Below are 25,853 nucleotides of genomic sequence, written 5' to 3'. Positions count from 1 at the left end.
GCTATTTACGTTCTTGAATTGGAAGATAACTTTGTTGACCTAATAATATATAAAATTCCTTGTAGGGAAAAAATAAAGATGTGTGCCCTTGTTCATCTTCTTAACAAGGGAGCACTTGACTGCATGTACTGAGTTTCTGTTCCCCAGATGACCAAAGTGATGTCAAATGCAGAAATTAGTTGAAATTATAATACGTAGCAAAAACCACTTCTCTTGGGACATTATTATTGCTTGTATCTATAGTGTGTGGAAAATTTTTGCATTTCATCTTACTGTTACCTTCCCCTTCCTTTTTTGACCCTGCCTCAGGCTGAGTTCTAGGCTGAATCACGGCTAGGAACAAATGTTTGTAGGGTGTCTAGATTAACATTTATAATCATGTTAACTCTGTTCAATTGCCAGTCAATTACATTGTTACAACAGGACCAAAAAGATGTAGTCTAGGTCAGGGGTTCTCAAATTTCATTACACTGTGATCCTGTTCTGGCAACAAAAATTACTATATGACCCCAGCACAGGGGACCAAAGCCTGAGCCCATCCAAGTCCTGCTGCCCCAGGCGAGCGGGGACAAAGCCAAAGCCCGAGCCCCTCCGCCCCAGGTGGGTGCGCCAAAGCCCGAGCCCCACTGTCCCAGGCGAGAAGCTTCGGCCCTGGTCCCCAGCAAGTCTAATACCTGTCCTGGTGACCCCATTAAAATGGGGTTATGACCCACTTTGGGGTCCTGATGCACAGTTTGAGAACAGCTGGTATGGATGAAACCAGAATATCAAATGTATTTCTAGTCCTTCTCCTTTTCCTATACTTCCGCTGCTGCTGCCTGTCTTCCATGAGTCTTCTAATATGTTTTTCTGTTCAGGACTCGATTCCCAGCATATGCAGATGGAATCTGCTGTTAATAAAAAGCTATAGGAACAGAGTTAACTAGTCTCACGCTGTCAAAGGGAAATCATATGGATGAATCCTTTGCAATGCAGCGAATACACTCCTGGATTTATAAGCATATGTATCTCAGATCTCTCAAAGCAAGGAAGGTGGATGTCCTGGCAGTCTACTGACAGAGTGACCAGGGCACTGGGGAGCTGTAGAATGTGGCAGTTTATTATTTCAATGTATTTCAGTGTAAAACTACTGTACCTAGCGTAAAGTAATTGCGCAGTTGAATTACAGTGATCTTGCAACAAACTTGTAATAAAATGTTCAGTTCCTTTATTCTGGTAGCTTCATTGATGGCATTTGATGTGCTGTTCAGAAGTAAACCTAAGGATAGCAGCTTGTACTAAGGATGGAATTCAAGAAGGCCTTTTGTGTGTTAATGTCAGTAGGAAGATACTTTACAGTATTGTTTTACTTTTCCTATCTGGATAGGATTCTTATGAGTTTAAATATTTGAACAGGTGCTAAGCAATGGAAAAAACTTATGTAGATGTTAGAAATAGATGCATGTTAAGTTTCTGTACTATGTATTGTGCAGTGAAGTTAATTTTGTTGCACAGTGCCTGGAAATAAATGGAAACTTAACTCTCTCAAGGTCAGAGTGGCACATTTTTTTTTGTCATCTCGAAGGAAGAAAGGTATTTGCCTTGGAGAATCCTGGTTTTTTTTTTTTTGTATTCTTATTTTGTAGTTTGAAGCTGAAACTCAAATTGAATATATTAAAAAGCACTAAGTTTTTGGTGCAAAAACTCTATTTAAGCTGATGAAATAAGCGAACAAGCATGTTTCCCTTTTGGTTCCTTAGCTGAAAAACAGGAAACCAGCTCTGGAAAGAAATTTGAAACCTTCCATATTTCTTTGCTTCTTGCCTTCAGTCTTTTTTTCCTTCGAGTGCATGCCCATCCAATTTTAAAATGAATGAGACATAGTTTAGTTTAAATGCATTTGCCCACTTGTCTAGATGATAATGCTAAATATTTGGTAAGAAACTGCTGGCTGGCTGACTTGGGACCTTCTTGGTCATCTGCCTCTGCTGTATTTATGCAGGCATTGTATGAATTCTTAGTCTTAACTGTACGTGTTAATGACTGGATAAACATTCGTCTGCTAGATTAATAAAATAAAGTTTGAAACTACTTCTGTCATACTGAAAGGCAGATTTGTTTGAATTATGATGGTATGGTATGCCTAAACCCATTGCCCTCTCTTTCCCAGTCTCAGAGGTGCTGAGGATATGCTACTCTAGTGTTTACTGCAGCAGCTTTACTGCACAATTTTGTGGGTACTTCGGGCCCAATTGTTAAAGCTATTTGGATGTTAAAGATTCAGATAGGCACCTAGTGGGATTTTCGGAAGTGCTTAGATCTCTAACTCCTATTCATTTAAATGAAAATCGCAATAGGTGCCTAAGTACCTTTTTAAAAATTGGGCCCATACTCCTGCAGTCTGAACTCTAATTTCCTTATTTAAGGAGGAGAATACTTACCAGTGGTATGCTTTTCATATTGTCTTTTACTGTACAAGTGATCCATATGGTGGATTTTAAGGAGTAGTATGGATTTTTAGCAGAAATGCATCTTGATTTCAGGGTTGTTCAGTATAACGTTCTTGTGTAACATTTTGCATATCATTGGCTGATGTAAGGTTAATTGAAGCATCTTGTTTATGATCAACCATATTTTGTCTTAAGTAGCACATGCACACATAGTGTGGTAATCACTCTGTTGAAACTGGTGTATGAAATTAAGGATTTTTTTACTGGATTTTCTACTTAGTTTGTAAAATGTTTGAGACTTCTATAATGGTTTTTATTGGAATTCCTGAAAGTTTTACGTATACACACACGCACAAATACAACATTTGTAAAAGCTGCAGCATCTATCTCTTTCAGACCGCAAATGGATACATCTTATTTTTTGATATTCCATCCTCAAGGGACAAGTATCTTTATGAGCCTGTGTATCCCAAGTAAGTAGTCTAAACTTTATTATTTGCAGTGTACACTACAGTAAATAGTTTTACTTATGTTGAATGTACTTCTTTGCAAAGAACTTCTTTAAAAAATGTTACAAAGCTAGATTCATATAATGCAAAAATGTCTTCAGAGGTATTTTAATGATCACTGAAAACAATTCCTAAAAATTTTGAAGGGCTGTTTAGTGGAAAAGTGATATATACTTGATGGAACCCCTTGGATTTTCGATGCACAAGTAAGATGCTCAGTTTTGCCACCAGAAGAGCTCTGCAACTTACAGCAATAAAATGTTCTAATTTTAAAACTGATTAAAAACAATCGTTCATTTTCATGAAACCTAATGATATATGCCTCAGTTCTTAGTTTTGTCCAGTGGAACAAACCGTGCCTGAAAGAAATCCCAGCATATAATTTTGTACATTTCTGCGAAAAAATTTAACTGTTTTAAAGCATCTCTAAACTGTCTTTAAACAGGTTTGAAAGTAAGTCATGTTACTGTACATAATGTATTTTTAATGTCTTGTATTTATGTAATGCCTCTTATTTCCAAATGGTTACAGACTACAGAATATACTTCACTTTTTTGAAATGCTGCCAGTGAAATATGCTGAACTTTTAACAATGCACTTTAGTGTTACTAAAAGGTTTGGTACAGAAGCTGAAGATAACATTTATCCCTACGGCTTTAAATGTAATGTAGGCAGAATCTGTAGTCTTTTAAATCATAAACTGGCTAAGGCAATAGAGTGATAACTATGCTTGAGTGGTGAGGCTTTTTACATATGTGAAAAATGGCACTTCCTTAAAACTATGATGAACTTTGGTTCCCTATTGATTCTGAAGAAAGAGAACATACATACTTGAGGCCTCTTGACTCCATAGCCACAAAATTTGCCATGAATTACCCCCTTTTCCCCCCTACTCTGGAATCCAAGATTCCATTTTAAAACATTTAGCCTTCATGGTTTTGCTCAAACCTTGGTTTTTTTGTTCAAAAGTGGGTGAAATGTGGCAGGATGTCTTATCTTAATCTGTAATCTTATTAGATAAAATCCTTTCTTTAATTGTTCTGCAATTTTTTAAAATATTCTGATATAAAGTGAGATTATGTACTCACATCTTTTTTTATACAATTTCAAGGTTCTGATGAGATCACAGAATTTTTATATCAACAGACTATTTCTACCATAAAATGAAGTGGCAATATATAAATAAAACTGATGTGAATTAATAGTTTTGATGAGACAGTGTTCACCTCTGGACGCTTCTGAGGTGCACTGGGCAAGCTAAATAGTTCAGTATGACAGTGAGTAGAAAGTATGGAAGGGAGCTTTGGAGCATCATTGACCAGCATTGCCATCATAATAACCACTGCTGCCTACTGAGACCATCTGCGCTATTTGGCTTCCTTTCTCTTGATCATATGGTGTTCTGGCCAGACCAAATAAAGAGAGGGCATCTGATGAAATTACTATTTTGATGACTGTCTTGAGCAACTCCTGAGATTTGAATCTGAGGGCAAGTCTACACTACTGCACTGTGTCGGCATAGCTGCACCCGTGCAGCCGTGCTGCTGTAGTGCATCTGGTGAAGATGCGCAGTGCTGATGAGAGAGCGCTCTCCCGTCAGCATAAGTACTCCACCTCCACGAGAGGCAGAAGCTATGTCTGCAGAGGAGCATCTCCCGCTGACATAGCAGTCTGGAGAGAGCTTAGTCGACATAACTTACGTCAATCGGGGAGATGTCTTTTTCACACCCCTGAGCAACATAAGTTACATCGACTTAAGTGGTAGTGTAGACCAGCCCTATGATGCCTACTGCTGCACTTTCCCCTAGTTCAGTGGTCCCTAAACTTTTTATCTCACACCCTCCCTCACCCCTATCTGCCTCCCATCCCCGAGTCGGGGTCAGGACCATGGCTTCAGGATGTGGGGCTGTGGTCAAGGGTAAGGGAGATGAGGCTGGGGCCACAGCTGGGGGGTGGGGGCCAGGAGCAGAGCTGGATGGTGCTGCCTCCCCACCCCCTGTGGGGTCTGGTCTGGGCCCCAGCCGTGTCCTCCTGAACGTTCCTTCGTGCCCCACAGTTTGGGGACCTCTGCCCTAGTAGCAATACCACTTGTACAACTGTCAAGCCCGGGCTGTTTCCCTTAAGACTGTATAAATAGAGGCAATAATGAAGATTTGTTTTAAAATATACATAATTAAATGTAAGCGTATGTTATACCGTAAGAGATGTATGAAACATTTCCCGGCTCTTCATTTTAAACCTCAGCAAATGCTGTTCTTTTTTCCTCACCTTTATTACTCCAGCTTTGGTTCTATAGACAGCAACTGATTTTTTGAGTTATTGTGCATCTTGTGTTGTGGCAGCATGTTTCATTTCAGGAGTGATTTATCTCTTTCAAATAACCCAGGTTAGAAAACAGAATAGATATTGTATTTTTTGGGTCAATTTTATACATGGATTTGCAGTTTTCACTTTGTGATTCTCCTTCTGTAGTTTTCTGTCCCTCTAATGTTATATCCTGTTTCGTAGCCTCATTTGATGAAAGCCTGGTCGCTTGTTCCTGCCTGGTTCAACCTTCTGCCAAAGGTGGCATGGATTTGTTTTGGACTGATTCCATTTCAAGTAACCGGCTGTCTCATTTTGCCCACTTCTGTCATCCTTGCTTTACTAATAGCAGCTCTTTATAAGAAGCAAAGCTGATGGTGTGATGTTTATATATGTACTCATATAATTGCATAAATTTGGTATCTAGAATCTTGTCTGTAATAACAGAAGCAAGTGAGAAATGTTGTCTTTGTTTGGACCTCTGTCTGTGCTTTGACCAAATGTGAAGTTAGCTATGAAGTTTTAAATCATGGATATCTTTACAAATTTAGCTTTGTAAATATTAGATCTTCACAACATCCAATCTGAAGATTGAACTGCAGCTGTCTTACCTCCAGCTAAGGCAGAGAGGAGAGATGTTGAATCAGACTGCAGCTTGAATAAACCCTTCTCTTGTACCACTGTGTGGGCCTTGAAAACATCTTGCTTAGGTCCTTACCCAAAATGATTTAGGGACCTGATATTCCTTGTGTGACACAAGCATAAGAACCTTTTTTTTAAAAAAAAAAAAAAAAAAAAAGGCCCTGTAAGTCACAAAAGACAGGTTATATATTTGTGTGTCCCTTGGCTAACATCTTAGTTTTAGATTCAAATTCTGTTTTGAGATTATTTTTTTTCTTCTACTTCCTCATGGGCGCCTGATCTACCTGAATGCTGCTTAGGTATGTCACAGACTAGAGCAGCTAACAGCATTTTAACCATTGATAGGAAATATCCTCTGCTTACTATTCCACTGAAGAGCCATCGTGACTGCCAGAAGGGAGGGAATTGTTATAAGAATGCCAAGGAGTACTCTTAAACTTTGTGGTTGCTGGGTGTGGAAGTGGGTGGCGGCAGAGATGGCATGGAGTTGTGGGAGCTCAGCCACTAATATGCTGGTACTGCAGCTTTTAGAAAGGGAGTGATGTAAACATCTGACTTCTTCCTCAGTAGCACCAAGAGGTTTCTCTGCCCCATTATACCCTACGTGTGGGAAGGAGTCTACAGAAGTCTCACCCCTGAAGGAAGATGCAGGGTCTGTTGTAGTTCGAATGAAATTGACATTCGACTACTCTAATAATTTATTGCAATTCACTTGTAAGATTTTAGAAAGTATTGTGGGTGGGAATTGAATGGAGATCCACTCTGTAATTATGATTCTTTGGTGGTAGAATGATTTTGGAAGCTGTTCTAAAAGTATTTTTAAACTTCCATGGCCTTTTCAGTTTTGAATGCAACATGGAGACCAGGTGTTTGCCTTTTTTCAGACACCCAAGAAATTGGACTGATGTGCATATGATCAGTGCCAGTAAGAAAAGGAGCAGAGCAGCGAGTATGTTAAATGATTTCCAAATGAATTTTTGCTTGGTTGAGTGGAAAGTTTACCATGTGGTACATATATCAGCCCTTCAGACAGCCCTTTATCAGATATAAAGAATAAAGCTGAATTTATTTTTACTTTCATACCTAATTATGTATTTTTCTAGTTTACTATTTATACACCATAGATAAATGTCAGGTTTATGTAGTTAACATGCATTCCCTTTTTATAAAACAGATCAGGAAGCTCCACACTAGCAAGATCCCAGCAAATTTATTTTGGACCTATTTTATTGCCAGAAAAATGGAATGAAACAGCTCAAAATGCTGAGAGCACATACTTTTTGAAGTGTATATAATATACTGAAGGGGCATTGTATCTTATATACATTACATGAGACTAATCAGGAATTGAGGCTGTGTGCTCTGTTGTGTCTTGTAGGGATTTTATTTTTAAACATGTCTGTTCTAGTAAAGCTAAAGCCTGAGGGCTTGTTTAAAGATACAGTATGTGGTAGACTCTTTAAAATCAGCTGTTCTAGTCAAGCTCTTATTGACTATTTAATAATCTTAGGTCTCGTCTACACTGCAGACCTATACAGTATTGGTATAGCTACTTTGCTTGGGGTGTGACATCCATACCCCTCTGTCACATAGTTATATCAGCATAAATCCCCTTTGTAGACAGCACTATGTTGACAGGAGGACGTCTCCCGCTCACATATCTATATCAGATGGATTAACTACACTGTCGGGAGAGCTCTCCCGTCAGCATAGGAGCGCCTTCACTTAAGTACTATGACGGTGCAGCTGCAATGATGCAGTGTGTTAAGGTGTAGAGCTGTCCTTAGTAATTTTATACAAAACTTTAGAGATTGTTTGACTTAGTTCCTCTAATAGAAATTCAAGACTTTGGTGAAAGACTTTTCTTTGATCAAGAGGAGGGCGTTATGCTGAGTAATTGAGATTTTAAAGATCTATTTATATGGGCCCACAGTGTGTGCATGATACTTCTGTGGTCAAATACGAGACATGCCGACTGTCTTGGGGCCTGCAACCTATTTCCCAGTCCTGCTAAGATTTAGCACATGCTCAACTTTTAATCAGCTGAGTAGTCTGAGTTAAGTGAGACCATTTGTGTGTTTAAACTTAACCCTTGATTTTTGCGAGCACATGCCAATATTTCATTTATAATTACATAGTACTGTACTGAAGTTTTTGTATTAGGTTATTAAAAGTACATCAGCTTAATATATTTCTGAGGATCTTTGATTTATGAGTAACACTAAAACTGCTTCTAGAATTATCATGAATGTGATTAACATTTTTCTGTTTTCTTATTTTCTTGGTTGCGTTTGGCAGTGCCTTATCTATAGTTGCTTTCTGGTTCTCCTGTATAGTGGGTCAGGAATCTATTCCAACTTGGCGGAAAGACCTAATTATATTGTAGGATTGTCATAAGAGGAGCACCTTTTCCATCTCCCCCTTTTCCTCACATGAATCAACTATCCACAAATCAGCTCTCTCAGATTAGAAACAACGTGGTGCTTTCTGGAAACACAATCTTCTATGTGCAGCAGATTGGATACCTGCTAATAACAGCTTGCTGGTGGGTTGGCTCATAGTGCTATTCTGAATGTTTGAGCTGTATTTTTAATCTTTAAAATGAGTTTATTTCCAAGATCAGTTTTCATTTTTCTGTTGAGATTTAATTAACGTATGTTTTAAATAGATTCTAGTTAAATAGGACTTCACCAAATTACTTGGATTTTATTTTCAGTAGTCTGAGCAACGTAGCAATGCAGATAAGCCCTGAAGCCACCTAAATCTGTGGATTCAGACCAAATTCCCACCCAATCTCAGGTCTCTGGGGAAACCTCTGTTGCTGTAAAAATAATTTACTAATTGGTAATTTCTTGAAATGTCAAAAAAGCTGTCTAAAGTTACATCTTCAAAAGCCTCTCATAGCTGCATTAAAGCAAAAATTATGAGTGCTTTCAGTAATAAGTTAGGATGCTTGTATCAGGTCTTCATTTGCATCAGATAGGTCCTTACATCCTCATACTTCGTGCTCTGTACCAGCTTCTGCTAAATTGTCAGCAACTACATAGGATTTGGACAGTGTTGCAACATGTATTTCTGCCTTCATTTGGGAAACAAGCACTGCTAATGGCCATCAAAGATCAGAACAGTTGACTCAACTTTAATAAAGTGTCTTTAATTTCAGTCTTTGGAGTGATAATTAAGAGCTTACAGTAGTTCAGAGAATCTTGCCTTATTAAATTTCTAACTTGCATTTAAAAGTAGAATTTCATAAACTTCAACATTACAATTTAGGCATGTAAAATCTTTAACATCCCTATTTGACTCCTATGCAATTGGCCCTAAAGAACTGGTTTCTGATTTTATCCAAAGCAGGTAGCTTTTGTGGAAGTGTCGTAGTAGAAAAACAGGCTGACTGTAGCTCATTTGAGGCCCCCTGTTAAAACCACTCAATTTAAACCTTGAATTGGAGAAGCCAGGTGCCTGGATAAGCGCATCCCATATCTTTAAAAATGCAATTGAATACACTTGGAGAATTAGATGCATAAAATTACAGATTCTGTAACTTTACGTATTCCACCAAATCAAACCTTTTTTAAAAAAAACTTTTCTCTCAGTTGAGTAGATACAACCTTTATAAACTGATATTAACTGCTACATGGTAGCCAATCTTTACAGAAAACTGGGTCCAAACAGATAACATATCTCCTAAAGCACAGTGTTCTCATTAAAGTATTAATTTCTGTGTCTTTGCCCAGACTGAAGACTGAGTTTAATCTATCAAATTCTGCTATTGAGGTACTCTTACTTCTCCACTCAATTTTTTCCCATTATGGGTTTTTTACACCAAAATTTTCCTAGGCAGACTTTTCTTGAGAATATTGCCTCTGCTGGAAGGAGTTTGGGCTTAATTGCTTCATCCCCATATTTCCTTTTAATTTGTCAGCCTTCTTCTTTGGAGGTGTGACTATTGAGTCGTGAATATTGGAATGGTGTTGAATTATTAACATGGAGGGGAACACCCAGTTTTGTAGACAAACTGTAATCATTCTCTCAGGCACTGCATGCAAATACAGGAAAAAGTCTACTTTTTAAGTGAGCATGGGAGGCTTTACAGATCCTATTCTCTGGGAAATGAATTCTTGTTGGTCTCAACTTAGCTAAATAAAATGAAAGAAAATGCTGGTGTCATCAGGTGTACACTGGAATGGCTGGAAAACCAAGTACCAAGTAGATGAACACCAAGGAAGTCCATATGAAATTGCTAACTACTGATCGCAGTGTGATACTTAAAGTTTCTCTTCATATAATCTTTATTTTTGAGGGGAAACTATTTTATAAGGAGTATAGCATGGAAACTGTCCTGTAAGGTTAAATGTAAGAAACATTCCTGGGGTTGACAGGAGGGACCATTCTTAGGGAGCTCACTTTGCAGCAGGAAATGGGGATTCTTACGCGCGCACGCGCTCTCTTTAAAGATATCTTGAACAGAGCTCCCATGAATGGGGGTAGAAAGCTCTTCCCTCACCACCTCCTCTCTCTCTCTCACACACCCACCCACCATGAGAAGAACTTGGGCAGAGTCACGGACTGCAGAGAGCAAGTGTATCTCTGAAAAGGCTAAGTGTGCCTGGCTAAGATTGGATGGAATTTTGGGGAGAAAGAGTTGGTTGGTCTCAGCTTAGACTCTGACCACTGAGGGTTTTTCCCCGTGTGCCATGGCATGTTTGTGAAACCCCTGTAATTCTTGAACTTCGTCTGTGGGCTGCTATTGGCTTCTTAGCTTTTGTTCTTTTTTGGTACAGTTGCCACTTGCAACATCTAGGACTTGTAGTTTATTTTATAACCAAGAGCAGGATTTATTGATTTGCTTTTGAAAGGAGATTTTACTTCATAAGAGAATCCAAAGATCCTAATCTTCCTCCTGCGCCAGAGGATCCTTGTTTTTAAAATGTGTGTTTGGACCTTTGCCCAAGTCATTAGTGGCTACATACTGCCAGTGATCCATATGTTATGCTCTCGTTAATGTCTGGAAGTTTCTTGTGTAGATTAAGGGCAGGAAATTTCTTTAGCTGCTTTGGCACATAGGGTTAAATGACTCTGATCCATGGAAGCAGATTGTACTTACCTCTTGTATTAGTAAGAAGATCTAAAATCTTCAGCTGACTGTGTCAGGTAAGCTTGTCTTTGACAGTGGCAGATTGGAAAGATTTGGCAGCTCTTTGAGGGGTTTTGTTGTTCAAATAAATGTGTTTACAACTGGCTTACATTGATACTGACAAATCCAACTTCCAGGTGCTTTCTACCAGACTTTTAAGATACAAAGTGGGACCCAGGTAATTAGTTGAAAGATGACATTCTGGATTATTGATTCTATATTTGTTAAATATTGTCAAGATGGTATTAGTATTAAGATTCAAAGAACTTTCTAACCTGACAGTGATAGTCTGGCAAATGGGTATGTTGAGATTAAGCATGTTTAGATGTAGTTAGAACAGAGTTTTACCAGGTTGGGTACTGTGATCCTTTCAAACAATACTACTTATAACATTGGAGTGTATAGTGGCTACTTTCAACTCTGTAGTGCAAAGCCAATCAGTGTAAAAAGCATCAAGGATTATGGGATGCTAGCTGTGTCCTGTGTTTCACTCTGTTGCAGAGCACATCACTATTGGATATTTCAACATTTTCATGAAAATGAGCATTATTATGCAGCTCAGACGAATTAAAGTTTAAACAGCTCTTGTAGAAACTTAACTTAGATGTAGTCAGAGCCGTTTATTGGGGGATGATGGAAGGTATATGTGGCCTGAGGTTGTACTGGAACCTGGTAGTGAGGAAGGAAGACTACTCTTCCTCCTCAGAATCATAGAAATGTAGGGCTGGATGGGACCTTCAGGAGCCATCAAGCCCAGCCCCTGTGCTGAGGCAGGACCAAATAAACCTAGACCATCCCTATCAAGTGTTCATCCAACCTGTTCTTCAATGCCTTCATTGGAATAACTTGTTCAGGAATTCTGTGGCAGAACTGGGAATTGAACCCACATCTCCTGAATCCTAGGCTAGTTCCTTAACCATGTAGATGTCGTTGTCCTCCTTAAAGCTGCTTCCTGAGTAAGGGCATTAAAGATCTCCTACTCAGAAATGAACTGACTTCTGTCATGAAAGAGAAATTCTACTCTTTTTGTTGAGGGGTGTGTATATGTGGCAGTAGTTGAGGGAGGCGCTTGTAACACCATCTGTTGCATTAATACCTAGGCACCACCTGAGAAGTAACCAGTCATTGCTGTTTAACCTTTTTCTCCACTTCCTCCAGATAGTCAGGGCTATGTTCTTCTGAATTTCTTATTTCCTCTGTGATGGGTTCACTCCAGGGTGCCACCTGGAACTGGGGTACCACTGACCCTTCTGACCCACCATTCTGGGCTCCCTCTCACACTGTGCTGCTGCAGACACGCTCCTGGTATTTCACTTCACCAGCACACACAGGTAGGGACACACTCAGCTGCAGTTACATGCAGGCTCTCTGACCAGCCAGTACTTGAGAAACTACAGTAGCGAGGCTACAGCCAAAATAATCACCAGCTTCCCAGCCTAGGACCCCAGAGCAGTACCATCCTGCCAGTTTGCCACCTCCTCAATATGGAGAGGAATATGCAACAGCCTTTGCCCCTTGAGCTATGATTTCCCATGCATTTCACTCAAACTCACTGATTTAGAGAAAACAAAAGCAAGTTTATTAACTACAAAAGAAAAATTGAGTGATAGCAAACAGATCAAAGCGGATTATCTAGTAAAAAAACAAAAACACAAACTAAACGTAACAATCTCTCACCCTAACTGATGATACAAGTGGACTGCACATTCTTAAGGCGCAAACTACATTTGGTTTGCAGCTTGGAATCCCCAGGTGTTTCATACACAGGCTAGAAATCCTTTTAGCCTGGGTCTAGCACTTACTTCAGTTCAGTCTTTGTTCCTCGGGTGCTTCCAGGAGCCTTCTTGTGTAGGGAGTGTTCTTCACCAGATGATGTCACTCCCCGCCTTATATAGCTTTTGCATATGGGGGGAATCCTTTGTTTCAAAGCTTGGTTCCCAGACCAGTATGTGGAAAAATACTGACATCCCAAGATGGAGTCCAGCATTATGTGGTCTCATCACATGTCCTTGTAGAGTAATAGCATCCTTTGCTTACAGGCTATTTGGATGTTCTCAGGAAGACTCATTACCAGGTGGGAGATAAGCTTCTCCTAAGGCCTACTATTTTTTCCTAATGGCCCATTGCCCTGAATAGGCCCTTCCCAGCCCATCAAGTCACACATTTATACCTAAAGTCACTCTTTAAAATTGGGACTTGGGGTCTAAGTCACCTGTACTCCTCAAAATTTTACCCAGTGCCACTATCTTTTTTTTTTAGCAAGATTAAATGTATAGAGATTGTTACCTTTATCATTGAGTTTTCTGTGATTTTAGTAGGATAATTTTAATATTATCAGAGGTTTGATTTTTATACTCTAGAATATCAGCATCTGCATCAAAGGAATGAAATGGTATATAGTTATTTGAATACTACATAACTTTTGTCAAAGCATTTTTGGTGAGAAATAAGCTTGATACTGTACTAGACTGATTTAGCTATATGGTTCCGATAGGTAGCTGTTCTTCACTGGCCAGTTTTATACTATATACGAAACTAAATCTAGGCCAGTTACACCTTCCTTTTTTGACAACAAAGGAGTTATATTAGGACAGTGTTTGCTAGCACATAAGTCTAAAGTTTTACACCATGCATTTTAGTCTATGAAATTCTAGTTGCCTGAGCTTGCTAGGCCATACACTCAACTTGATGGCATTTGTTTGTATGCAATGTGAGATCTTTTGAGTATAATATATAATCAATCTAAAACTTTCAGGGAATGTTCTTAGCATCCTTGGTTAGCACCCAACTGATTTGGAAATCAGATTACCAAAAGATTGAAAATGGAGAACACATGGAGCTCCTGCCATCTGTTTATCACAGCTGGAGTGTCAAGCACCTTCTCAGTTGGCTGTACATCAGACAACTGACTGAAATACCTGTTTACGCAGGGGTCCCCTAAATGCACCTGCAGCATTTCGGCGGATGCTGACCGCCGCCATGGTCCTTCGTCTGGTGCCCGCCAGACAAAAAAGGTTGGGGACCACTGCATTAACACCTTCCAGCATAATACTACCCCTATCTCATCTCTAGTTATCCTCCCAGTAGAGTTTAACATGTTGAAATCCTGAATGAATTTAGGTAAGGTGGGAGGGGGATAGAGTTGTGCCCACAGTCCTGACATGGGGTTGGGAATGTGGAAGAGTAGTAAGGAGACACACAGAACTCCTGGCAAGGAGAGATTGAGACGCCCTGGTATAGAGAGAGAAGAGAAGCCAGCCTGTTTCATGGGGAAAAGGTAACGGGTGGCAGGCAGAGCCCCTTCCATGAAGAGTAAATGGGGACACACGCAAACCCTTGCCATGAGAGGGGAAATGGGAGCACACAAAGCCTCTCGTGTGGGAAGTAGAACTCTGGAATGGGGGAGGGGAAAGTGGGGGCTCAGAGCCCTTGCCACCAGTGGGGAAAGGGAGGGCATGGAAATATGGGTGCACGCAGAGCACTGGCATGGAGCAGAGAATACAGGACCCTGGTACGGGTGGGACACAGAAACCCAGGAATGGGGCATGCACAGCTCCAGGCATGAAGGGGCAGGTGGGGGAGTTACAGGGAGGTCCCCAAAATAAAGGGGAGCAGGAGAGTGGCTCCTAGGGATCTTGTGGAGTGGAATGGAGAAATACAGGAAACCCTTGTTATGTGCCGTGAGCTTGGCCTGTGGAAGCTACAAAGTAAACAAACTAGTTGTCTCAGTATCTGATGCTGAAATATGCTTGTTTGTACATTTCCCTCAATCTACAGTAAAATCCAGTTCATAGTGATTCCGGATTACAGGTGGCATCCTGTGGCAGCCACCTAGTCTAGAAAAGACTCTGCTAAGAATTCACTTTAAAAGCTTTCAGTCATCGTTTTGCTGTATTGTGGACTGGGTACCATTCAGTTAAAATGGCTTTTGTGAAAATTAAGTCTAGAGTGTGACCTAGTTTGGAATTGTTTCAGCTGGATTTAACTTGTTTTATTGCTTTTATACAATAGGCCAAACAGTTTTCAGAACCCTTTATAGAAAACATGCTAGATAATGAAGTGTCAGTGAAGGCTCACTTTTCTAATGTAAACACATCAATGAAAACTGCATTAAAATGTGCCTTATAAAATACTTATGCTTGGTCTGTGCTGACCAGACACTGACTAAACTGTGGGCATGAACCATGTTTAAACATTTAATCTAAAATGGTTTAATTTGTCAGTGCAGCCAGGATCTGTCTTACATTCGTTCCAAAGGGAATGAACAGTCAGGTTATCATCAAGTGATCCATGCCCTGTCACCCAATCCCAGCTTCTGGCAAACAGAGGCTAGGGACACCATTCCTGCCCGTCCTGGCTAATAGCCATTGATGGACTTGCTTCCATTAATCCATCTAGCTCCCTTTTGAACCCCGTTATAGTATTGGCCTTCACAACACCCTCTGGCAAAGAGTTCCAGAGGTTGACAGTGCATTGCATGAAAAAATACTTCCTTGTGTTTGTTTTAAACCTGCTATCTATTAATTTCGTTTGGTGGCCCCTTGTTCTTGTATTATGAGAAGGAGTAAATAACACTTCCTTATTTACTTTCTCGATACCACTCATGATTTTATAGATCTCTATCATATTCCCCCTTTATTTGCCTCTCTTCCAAGCTGAAAGTCCCAGGCTTATTAATCTCTCCTCATATGGAAGCTGTTCTGTACCCCTAATCGTTTTTGTTGCCATTTTCTGAACCTTTTCCAATTCCAATATATCTTTTTTTTGAGGTGGGGCGACCACATCTGCACACAGTATTCAAGATGTGTACCATGGATTTATATAGAGGCAATATGATATTTTCTGTCTTATTATCATTATTATTGGCTCCAGCATCTGTGGACCAAGAGTGATTTGACACTTATGGAATTTAAATTGTTAAAACTTTTATCTTTCACTTGTTTCACTGCCTTCTGACATCTGGATCTGCCTGTATGCAATGCTTGCACTCTGTTCATTTTCTGGTTGACAGCACCTCTCCCAGCTTTCCTAAAATGGAATCTGTCCATTATGCATGAGGTAGTTTTAAAATAATAAGTTCCATGCAGCTTCTAATAGTTCCCTTCACATGCCTGTAAATTATAAATGATACTTGGACACTAAGCTCCCTCTTGGACACCACTCTGTGTTCATCCTTACTGATACAAGCAGCATTATATTTCTAAAATGCTGTGTAGTACTGCTTGTGGTGTTCAAATTATTAATTCTTCAACTAAGGTATAAATTCACAAACATTTGAGACCAATCCCAAAATGAAGTCCTCCAGAAACACCAGAGAAGACCACACTTATTTTTTCTTAATATTTGTAAGCTGAAAATAACTGAGTAAAAGGGGACTTTTATGGTGGGATGGCTCAGGGAGACCATTTCAGGCCTGTCTCACAGATTACAAAGAAGCAAAAAATACACAAATCCAATTAAAAAAAATCTTTGTAGCTCATTTTTATGGGACCCTTGGGTAGCTTCTGCTGCAGGCAATTGTGACCTCTATATAATGCCTTCCCCATGGCACAATACTTGATGTTGGTTAGTTAATAATGGCACTATTTAATGTTCAATAATTTGTAAATATCAAGTAAACCACAAAAGTGTCCCGGCAAGGTGAAGATGCCAGGGCTGATTAAGGCTGGAAAGGCGGTGTATTTCTGTAGTAAGGTGGACTAAAGAAGTAGTGGGAGATTGATGCAACAGGCTTTTGGATGTTTGTTACACATTATCCATCTCTCTTCAGTAGAAAAGGAATCACGGTATTGATGTTTGCATCTTCATTTAAAGAAAAATATATCTTTTACGTACTGGACTGATGGGGATTTCTGGGAACCCCTTGCTAACATTTTAGCAACATCAAATTGAAAGAAAGGTTAGTATGCTTTCTCTGCCTCTGTTGGAATTTACCTCTTTTCTGGATACCGTTTAATCATTTCTGGTAGCATTAACTTCTCACAGGGCTCATTTTAAAAATACTTCTGAAGGATGAATTATTTTGCCTTTGGAATGGAACAGGTATATCAAATGCTCCTTCACTTCCCACTCAAAATTGTACAAGTTTGTCACTATGCTATACTAGTCTGCTCAGCATATTCTTTAGGAACAGAATGTAAACATTTCCAGTGAAGTGGAACTCAGTATATTTGCCCAGTGCTGCTGCTGCCGCCTTTGACTAAAACTGAGCATTTTTTGTTGAAATAAGAAAACCCATTCTCTTCATCCCTGCATCAGTTTTTATGATGAAAGCCATTGACTTCAGTAGGAATGGTATCTCATGCTTTCTCTCATACCTCTTTCCCTGCTTATATGCAAGTAAAACTCTTAATTTTGCAAGTCCTTTAACAAATTTCGGTGTGTGTGTGTGTTCAGATTTTCTGCCCTTGTTTACAGGATATACCTGCATTGTTCGGAAACAAAATGGAAACCAATGTATTAGTCTAGGGAGGACAATGTTGCTCACTTACAGGAAGGAATGGGGTTGGAGATGGGAAAAGATGAAGACAAGTGAGAGATTTTTGGAGAGAAGAGGTTCAGCAATTAAATGGAAATTATTTTTAAACAATTTAGTCAAGTTAAAGTCTTCTCACTTAAAATACGAATGTCATAATTTGGAAGATGCTTCTCTTAGCTCTGTAATAACCATATAGTACTCAAGATCTTAGCTGTGCAATGAAATAGGTGCATCATAGGTGACATGAGATTGACTTATAATTAAAATATCTTTAAGTAATTATTCTGTGGTCTGAAATCTTATCAAGATAAGAATTTGTGCCTCTTTGATTCTTTATGATGTATTAAAGAAGGCCTGAAAGTTGCAGTCCCCTTCCCCCATTCTTATATTTTACCATAGAAATATAAGGGACATAAAATTTTGTCTTCCTGATTTTTTCAAAGTCCTTCCTTGAATCACAGGGATGTAGCGGGATTATTCTCAGGTCTTCATTTTAATGATCAGGAATGTTAAATCTTTAACAGGCTGAGGTGTTAATGCCTATTTTTCCTTCAGCCTTCAATAAAAGGGTTAATTGGGAGCTGATGTTTAACAGGCTTAGCATCAATAACAAGGGGAAAGGAACACAAGCCAGAATAGGGAAAGAACAGGCTAAATAATATTTAGATGAGTTATATTTAGTCAAGTTGACAGGACTTGCCAAAATTCATCTAGGTACTTAAAGTACTAGTTGGAGGAGTCTCAGAACCAGTAACAAATATCTTCAGGAACTCATGGAGGACTGGAGAGGGGCAAATGCAATACTTATCTTTAGAAGGAGGAACAAAGAGGACCCAGGGAATTTGGTTAGCCTAAATTTAATACCTGGAAAGATATGGGAACAAATTATTAAACAATCTGTATGTAGAAGTTCTTAAAGGATACTAGGTGACACATAATAGCAACATAAATTTGTCAAGAATAAATCATGTCATACCACCTAATTTCCTTTTTTGACAGGGATGGGTGGAAGCGGTAAACATGATATATCTTGATTTTTAGTAAGGTTTTTTGACACGATCCCACATGAAATTCTGATAATCAAACAAGGGAAATGTGATCTAAATGGAATTACTATAAGGTGGGTGCACAGCTGGTTGAAAATCCATACTTAGAGTAGTTATCAGTGACTTGCTGTCATACTGGGAAGGTGTATCTAGTGGGGTCCCTAAGGAGTCTGTCCTGGTTCCAATACTGGTCAGTATTTTCATTAATGGAGTGGAGAGTGTGCTCATAAAATTTGAAGAGGACACCAAACAAAATCAGAGGTTTCAAATAGTGAATAAAACCCAATTTTATCTCTTAGGTTGCTCTTTCATGGCATCTGACATAATTCTGCCAGGCCTTAAGTCATCCAGGGCACTAGTCAAGACGTGAATTCCCAATGGAGAGGAAGAAATGGAGAAACCGTTTGGGCCCTCTGCTTACCCTGTAAAAAAGCAAAAAACCAAAATAAACAAAAAAACCTATTAACCTATTTCTTCAGCAAGGGTTTTTTCCCTGTACATTTTAATGCAAGTAGAGTTCTGCAGAAAATGTTTCATAAGCTCATAGACATCAAGTTCTTTGGCTTTTGGAAAACGTTTTCATCCCTCTTAAGTGCTTGTATGAAATCACTGCAGTTACTTAGAATTTGAATAGAAATGTAGTAGCTGCTGATGTGGCAATACAGAAACATTCCTTTCTGCTTCTGTCAGCAACATGCATTCATGATTTAAAGGTCAAAGTGATTTAAATAGTAAAACCGACTCATGAAAATGTCTATCATTTCTGAATACAGTATAACTTCTGGATTTTAATACACCTTCTTAAACCGCATTTGTATTACATAAAGTGTTTATCTTTTAAATCAGAGAATCTGGCATGTAAGAATTAGAAAAATTTCTTCAGTGAACAGAGAAAGTTAACTTAAATATTTTTGTTGAATTCATCAAACTGTGATCTGTCTGTCCCTTTGTGTTGTTTGGACAATAGGAGATACATTCTATTTGCAAAATTATAATCAGCAGTTAATGAGCAGTAATTAGGGGTGAATAGAACAGTGGAATTAGTTGTAAATACAGTTCAAAATTATCACTGTCTTTTTTAAAAAGATGCTTTGTGGCTTAGGAGAGTTCTGTTTGTTTTCCAAAAGAGTTATGACTGCATACACCAGCAGAGATTTGGTGTTCCTTTTCCAGCAAGCAGTGATGTCTTCAGTGTTTTTTTCCATTAATCTGTATCATTTATATTCTCTCCTAAGAGAGATTTGCTGTTCTGCAGAAACAATGCATTCATATTAACTGGCTCCAGATATCAGTGTTTGTATTGTAAACTTCAGTGAGGACTGCAAGAGACTTCCTGTCCAAGCAGTGTTAACATTGTGTGTACACTAGCTTTTTCCTAAAATTTCCTCTTTACTATAGTTCAGTGGCTCTCAATCTTTCAGACTACTGTACCCCTTTCAAGAGTCTGATTTGTCTTGAATACCCATTACAAAACCAGACACAAAAATACAAAAGTGTCACAGGACACTATTACTGAAAAATTGTGCACTTTCTCATTTTTACCATTATAATTATAAAATAAATCAATTGGAATATAAATATCGAACTTACATTCCAGTGTATAGTGTGTATAGAGCAGTATAAACAAGTCATTCTCTGTATAAAATTTTAGTTTGTATTGACTTCACTACTACTATTTATATGTAATCTGTTGTAAAACTAGGCAAATATCTAGATGAGTTGATGTACCACCAGGAAGACCTCTGCGTACTCCCAGGTATAGGGGTACGTGTACCCCTGCTTGAGAACCAGTGCTGTGCTATAGATGATGTAGCTCTGACCTTGGAAGACTAGGGTAGAACTGCACTCCTGTAAGTTGATGATACATACAGGCACAACCAATGGAATGGTAAACAACAGTGAATTATGAGGCTGTCTGCTGTATTTACTACCTTTGTTTGTTAAAACACTGCATGTTCCTCGCTAAATAATATTTCTAAACAAAAGCTGTGGGATGAATCGTGAGAATGTGGTAATAGAAAGAGAATCTCACCCAAAGGACAATGTTTTCTGCAATGCTTATGCAGTGGGGTAAAGTTCAGGCTGTTGTGGTAATGTTAAGCTTGTCTGACAAATTTTCTTTCTCTTGTGACTTCTTTCAAACAAGCCTGGGGTTATTTTTTGTGTAGAATTTTGTGTGTATGAATCATAACTATAAATTTATTGAACACTTGGCCATACTTGAATTACCTTCTGTTGTGATAGCTTCACAAAACTCTGGATTTTAGATGGTTTGCAGAAGTGCTCCTGCAACATAGGGTTTTAATAAGAAAATTCGACCATTTTGTGTTGCATTTCAGCAAGATTGAGCTGAGGTTTAAAATAACTGCAAGTTTATGGCTAGCAGGGAAGAATTAGGGATGTGAAACTTGAAAAAAAGTTGAGATAAAGCATTTCACATCTGTAGAGTGCTAGACCTGATGGTCTGCTGTTAAAGCAGGGGACTGGTAGTTGGACTGCTTTGTTCTGCTAGCTCTGGCACTGACTCCTGGGACTGGTATGCCTCACATTTTCCCATGTGTGAAGCAATAAATGCTTTCCTATTTCTCGTGAGGTGTGATTCGGAATTAATGTTGGTATAAACGTTGAGTCCTCTGAGAAGCATTGTTGAAATGCTTGTATCTTGTTAATGTATTAACCTCCGTAATACAACAAAGATCTGCTAAGTCATTGTTTGCAAAACTTCATTCTTCAGAATCACCATGAGAATTGGACTCTCTTCACCTCTCAGAAAAGATTTAGTAGTAAACTTTATAGAGAAGTTCCATATGAAAGATACCATTAATTTTATAAATTATACAGCATTGTGTGTGTTATAGCATTAAGTGTAATAAACACTAAATCAAAATTGACATAAGTAATGAACAAACTATATTGTCACATACTAATGAGCAGCATTCAGACAGATACTCTGGTTATGAATGAAAATTATCAAGGCTGAAGTATCTCATCAGACTGGACTATGATCATATGACTAAAAATAAATCTAATGTGAATGTATCCAAACTGCATTCAAAATATTTAACTTTGCCAGTGTCAGTTATTCTTAAGCCAGCAATGCCTCTCTGCCATGTTCGTTGGCCAGACCAGACAGTCTCTACGTAAAAGAATAAATGGACACAAATCAGATGTCAAGAATTATAACATTCAAAAATCAGTTGGAGAACACTTCAATCTCCCTGGTCACTCGATTACAGACCTAAAAGTCACAATATTACAACAAAAAAACTTCAGAAACAGACTCCAATGAGAGACTGCTTAATTGGAATGAATTTGCAGATTGGACACCAATAAATTAGGCTTGAATAAAGACTGGGAGTGGATGAGTCATTACACAAAGTAAAACTATTTCCTCGTGTTTATTTTGTTGTAATATTGTGATTGAGAAATTAAGTTTCTAGTTTGTTGATAGTGAAACATAATAATCAGGTTTACAGTGATAAACATGTTTTCCTAGTCTGCAGCGCAAACAGTTCTGTTAATCCTGCCTGAGAGTCTTGCAATACTGAGCAAGAGTTTTGTGTATTTAGCTGCTAGACCATTCAGTATCCATGTGCAGCAGTATGAATTTGAAGAGTCTAGTTAACCCTTCACTCTACATATGTCTCGCCCACCTTTTAGAAATGTCAGGAGGCTTGCGATGCAGGAGGAATTGGCACTCCAGTCTTATTCAGACACCGACGTATTGCCTAAATAGTGCAGGGACAGACACCCTAGGGCAGAATCCTAAATAGTGTTCCCTTTATCCCAGCTGAAGATTTCTCATTGAATGGCAGGTGTGCTATATGGGGTGAGCACCTCAATGTTTGACTTTGGGCCTCAAATACCTCTTGGCTTAGGTGTCTGGTTAAATTTCCTAAATCCTTGGTCTTGGGAAGGGTGGATGCAAATGAAGGGTGGTTGCATTGTGGCATGGGTGGAGAGTGAGCGGTTGTAGCAGGAAGTACAGGATTGAGAGAATGGAGGAGAATTAGGTAGGAGTAGAGAACACGATGTTGGGAAGGAGAGTGATAGGGAGATGAGAAGAGGAGGAGAAAGGAGAACACTGAAATTAACTTGGGGCGAGGGTAGAAGAGACCAATGTTATGGTTATAGGATAAGAAAATGGAACTGAAAGCTCAGAACATGCGAAGTGTAACAAAAGCGTTGCATTTAAAAATAATTAGAGGTTGAAAGTTCAGTAGCAGTGAATGTAACTTTAGTTTTGTTAGGGGTCGGGCTATTTGGAGGTAGGCAGAACAAAGGTTTTTTCACTCTGGCAAATGAGTATGAGGTCTCAGATTAGAACTGTACATAAGACTTGGATAAGAAAGCTCCTCTTCAAACAGGGATTAATTCAGGGGATCGCTACGGCCTATTATACAGGAAGCTCAGACTAGTATGATTCATTGTCCCTTTCGGTTGTTTAATCTACTGAATTCAGTAGTGTACTGATGATGGTAAGTAACTATTACGTCTCAGTAATTTTACACATCTTTCACTGTTCACACTAAAGAAATAGTCTCTCATCAGGGAGTTCAGTATCCGTAACATTGCTAATTATCCAATTTCATAGTTTCCTGATGAACTCTGAATTGCTTGGAGAAGTGGAAACACTCTCATATTCTTGTTAGTTCATATTTGATAAACACTTATACTGAATGCTATCTTCCACAGTTGTTAATTGAGTAACTGCTTTCCCCCAGAACATGTGTTTATCTACAGGTTTTTACAGAAGTAGCGTTGTATTCGAGTATGATAGTCTCTGGATGTTATGGTTTAGAGAACATCTCTGGAAGCACCAGAGTAACAGTGGCTGTTTCCTCGTTTGCAGGCTCATGCTGGAGGATCAGTACTGGGTGCTGACTGTGCATGGGAATTGCTCCACCTTTTATCACTGAATGGATGACAAAATGGAAGGAAAGCCATCACATATCTACAGTACCATTTTCTGTGGACCATGCATCTTCTCAGAGTACTTTCCCATCTCCTGTCCCCATCCCCCTTTATTGGTTAGATACTATGGAAAAGAAAATAGCCTTCAACACCAGAACACTTAAGTCTCGTAACCTTTTCCGACGCCTAAACAACTGAAGAGGAGAGGATTTCTTTCTGTCGGTAGTAATAGATATCTAGGCCTAATGTGCTATGAATCCTGGGATTACGATGACGAGAGATAATTGAAAGATTGTAAGGAAGCTGCTGGCTAGCACAAGTGAGTGTATTATACAGGCAGATTTTACAATTGCTCGTGTTTCGATCCGCAGGTTCGATTCTGGGCTGGTTGAACGATGTCCATTAGATATGGAATATTGGCCACACTGATGGGTTAGTGCTGTTTAATGATGGGCCAGAGTTGGTGCTAATACCCCAATCATCAAAGTAGATTCACTGGATAGGTACGAGTTTTACTTCTGCTGCTCCTTGACACATTTTTTCTTTGTAATGGTTTGTGTTTGTTGACTGTTATTCACCCTGGCTCTTAAATTTAATTGTTTCATTTTTAAATGAGTTCTTTACATATCGACTGAGTCTTCAAATATTAGCTGTAGGCCACTCTCCACTTAAACAAAACTGGTTAACTAGGCACAAATAAAATACTGTAGTCCATAAAATCACTGCGAATTAATAATTGAAGGGACAGGAAAGTGGGCACATATGGATAGGGAGAGCAGAGGACCGGACATGCTAAAAGGAGAGTCTGGGGGCAGATACAGAGAACAGGTGAAGAGATGATCATATTGTCTATGTAAGTCGGATCGAAACACTAAGTGTAAAATTGTAAGAGCCGCTCAGGATCGTACTTTGTTTATGTCGTTCCAGGTTAGCTGTTTCTCACGGTGTTCCTGAATACCTAGCGATAAAGACTGTGGTTCGTGGCGCTGGGACTGCAAACTGATTCAACTACCGACTTTGATGCTATTGGAAACGGGCGGACTTCAGTAAGACAGATAGTAATGATAATAGGGTCCGTATAGAATATAATGCAAACAGTCTGAGGTGGATTCATTCGGAGCAATCTATACTCTGATGACCATTACACAGTGCTGAGACGCCTCACACTCGAACCATCTAATGTCATGTAAATTAAATCGGACCAATGAGAGTACATTTAGTACATTTGCGACATTTTGAAAGGTTTAACCCCACATTGAAAACTAGGTATTCAACGGTATTTTATTTATCCTATAACTTTAGGACGTGACTCCTCGTTTCCATATTTAACAATAAAACATATTAGTTTTTTAGATTTCCTATTGACCTCTTTATACTACTGCGTACAGGCTTTCACCTGACTGTTATATCGCCATTAGTCAATACTCTAGCAGCCATCAAGCTCCTGCTCAGCTTAGGATAAATAACTTACTTAGTATCTATTCTTAATTGAACATACGATCACTTGGGTCACATTCTACTTTCTCACTGGTTAGTGACATAAAGCACATGGTTATGAAATAATGCTTACTAAAACTGTGTTTTACTTGCTTACCAAGAGCTTCTCATGTAATCATAAGCCCATACCCAGCATAATTTCACAGGCATTTTTTAAGTCATGCTCCTAACTAAAAACTTAAACAACCCTACAAAAGTGGATGAGAAAGATGTCAGTTTGTTGAGGCAAACGTACCGCTTGTTAAAATGGTTTTCATAATTTGTCTATTCGCTGTAATTCTACAAAACAAACTTTGTAGACATATCATGTCTAAACAAGATATATCTGGGCTTTCGCAGTGTAAGTTGTGATCTATTTACTAAGAGCCTGTTGAAGTAAAAGTAATAGAGCCTCTGCATTCTTGGATCTACTATGTGACACCATTCCTCATTTTCTGAGTGTCTCAAGGCCTTCTCCAAATTCACGCGTCAATGCGGGTCAGGAGCAAACATTTTAAAAATGTACCAAAAATATATGTGCTCAAGTCGGGTAGAATTCCCTCTTTCTTGTTGCTCAATTTTCAAAGGACAAAAGACAGATATGTCTTTTCTGTTCAAGCTAGCAGCAGCTACTATGATCATACCATGTAAAAGAGACTTATCTGGACGCATCCAATTCTCCTTCTGAAAAAAAGAGAACGACTTAATTTTTCGTTCTAGTTCCTCTGGGCCCCCAGCAGAGGCATCCTCTCTGTTCAGCCAAACCCAGCGTGTCTTCTATCGCGTCATTTGTCACATCTGTGATTCAGTGGAGACCAATATTGGAGGATGCAGATTTGGGCCACTTAGATGCTTAATGTGCTACGTAAATACATCTCTTGAAGCTCCCTTTTGTTTTTCTCCCCCCTTGCAACGCAG

At 39.0% G+C, this 25,853-nt stretch overlaps 1 protein-coding gene across 3 annotated transcripts in view; it reads left to right on the top strand.

Moving 5' to 3' along the window:
- Nucleotides 1-23,962, top strand: part of LOC116823489 (guanine nucleotide exchange factor subunit RIC1-like) — a 47,106-nt gene extending 23,144 nt beyond the window's left edge. Inside the window, exons 3-5 of one of the 3 annotated variants that reach the window (XR_012656133.1) lie at nucleotides 2,826-2,967; nucleotides 23,363-23,538; nucleotides 23,831-23,962. Coding sequence is in view for 2 of the 3 variants with exons in the window: in XM_032778079.2 (XP_032633970.1) it covers nucleotides 2,826-2,902; nucleotides 6,769-6,934 (243 nt within the window). In the remaining variant the exon portion in view is untranslated. Of the gene's footprint in view, nucleotides 1-2,825; nucleotides 2,968-5,446; nucleotides 5,522-6,768; nucleotides 6,959-23,362; nucleotides 23,539-23,830 lie in introns of those variants that run through there. The other 2 variants (XM_032778079.2, XM_032778087.2) reach the window with 2 other exon arrangements.
- The last annotated feature ends 1,891 nt before the right edge of the window (nucleotides 23,963-25,853 follow it).

Source organism: Chelonoidis abingdonii, chromosome 6 (genome assembly GCF_003597395.2).
Source record: "Chelonoidis abingdonii isolate Lonesome George chromosome 6, CheloAbing_2.0, whole genome shotgun sequence".
NCBI classification, from domain to species: Eukaryota; Metazoa; Chordata; order Testudines; family Testudinidae; genus Chelonoidis; species Chelonoidis abingdonii.
This window is presented reverse-complemented; position numbering and strand designations above follow the sequence as displayed.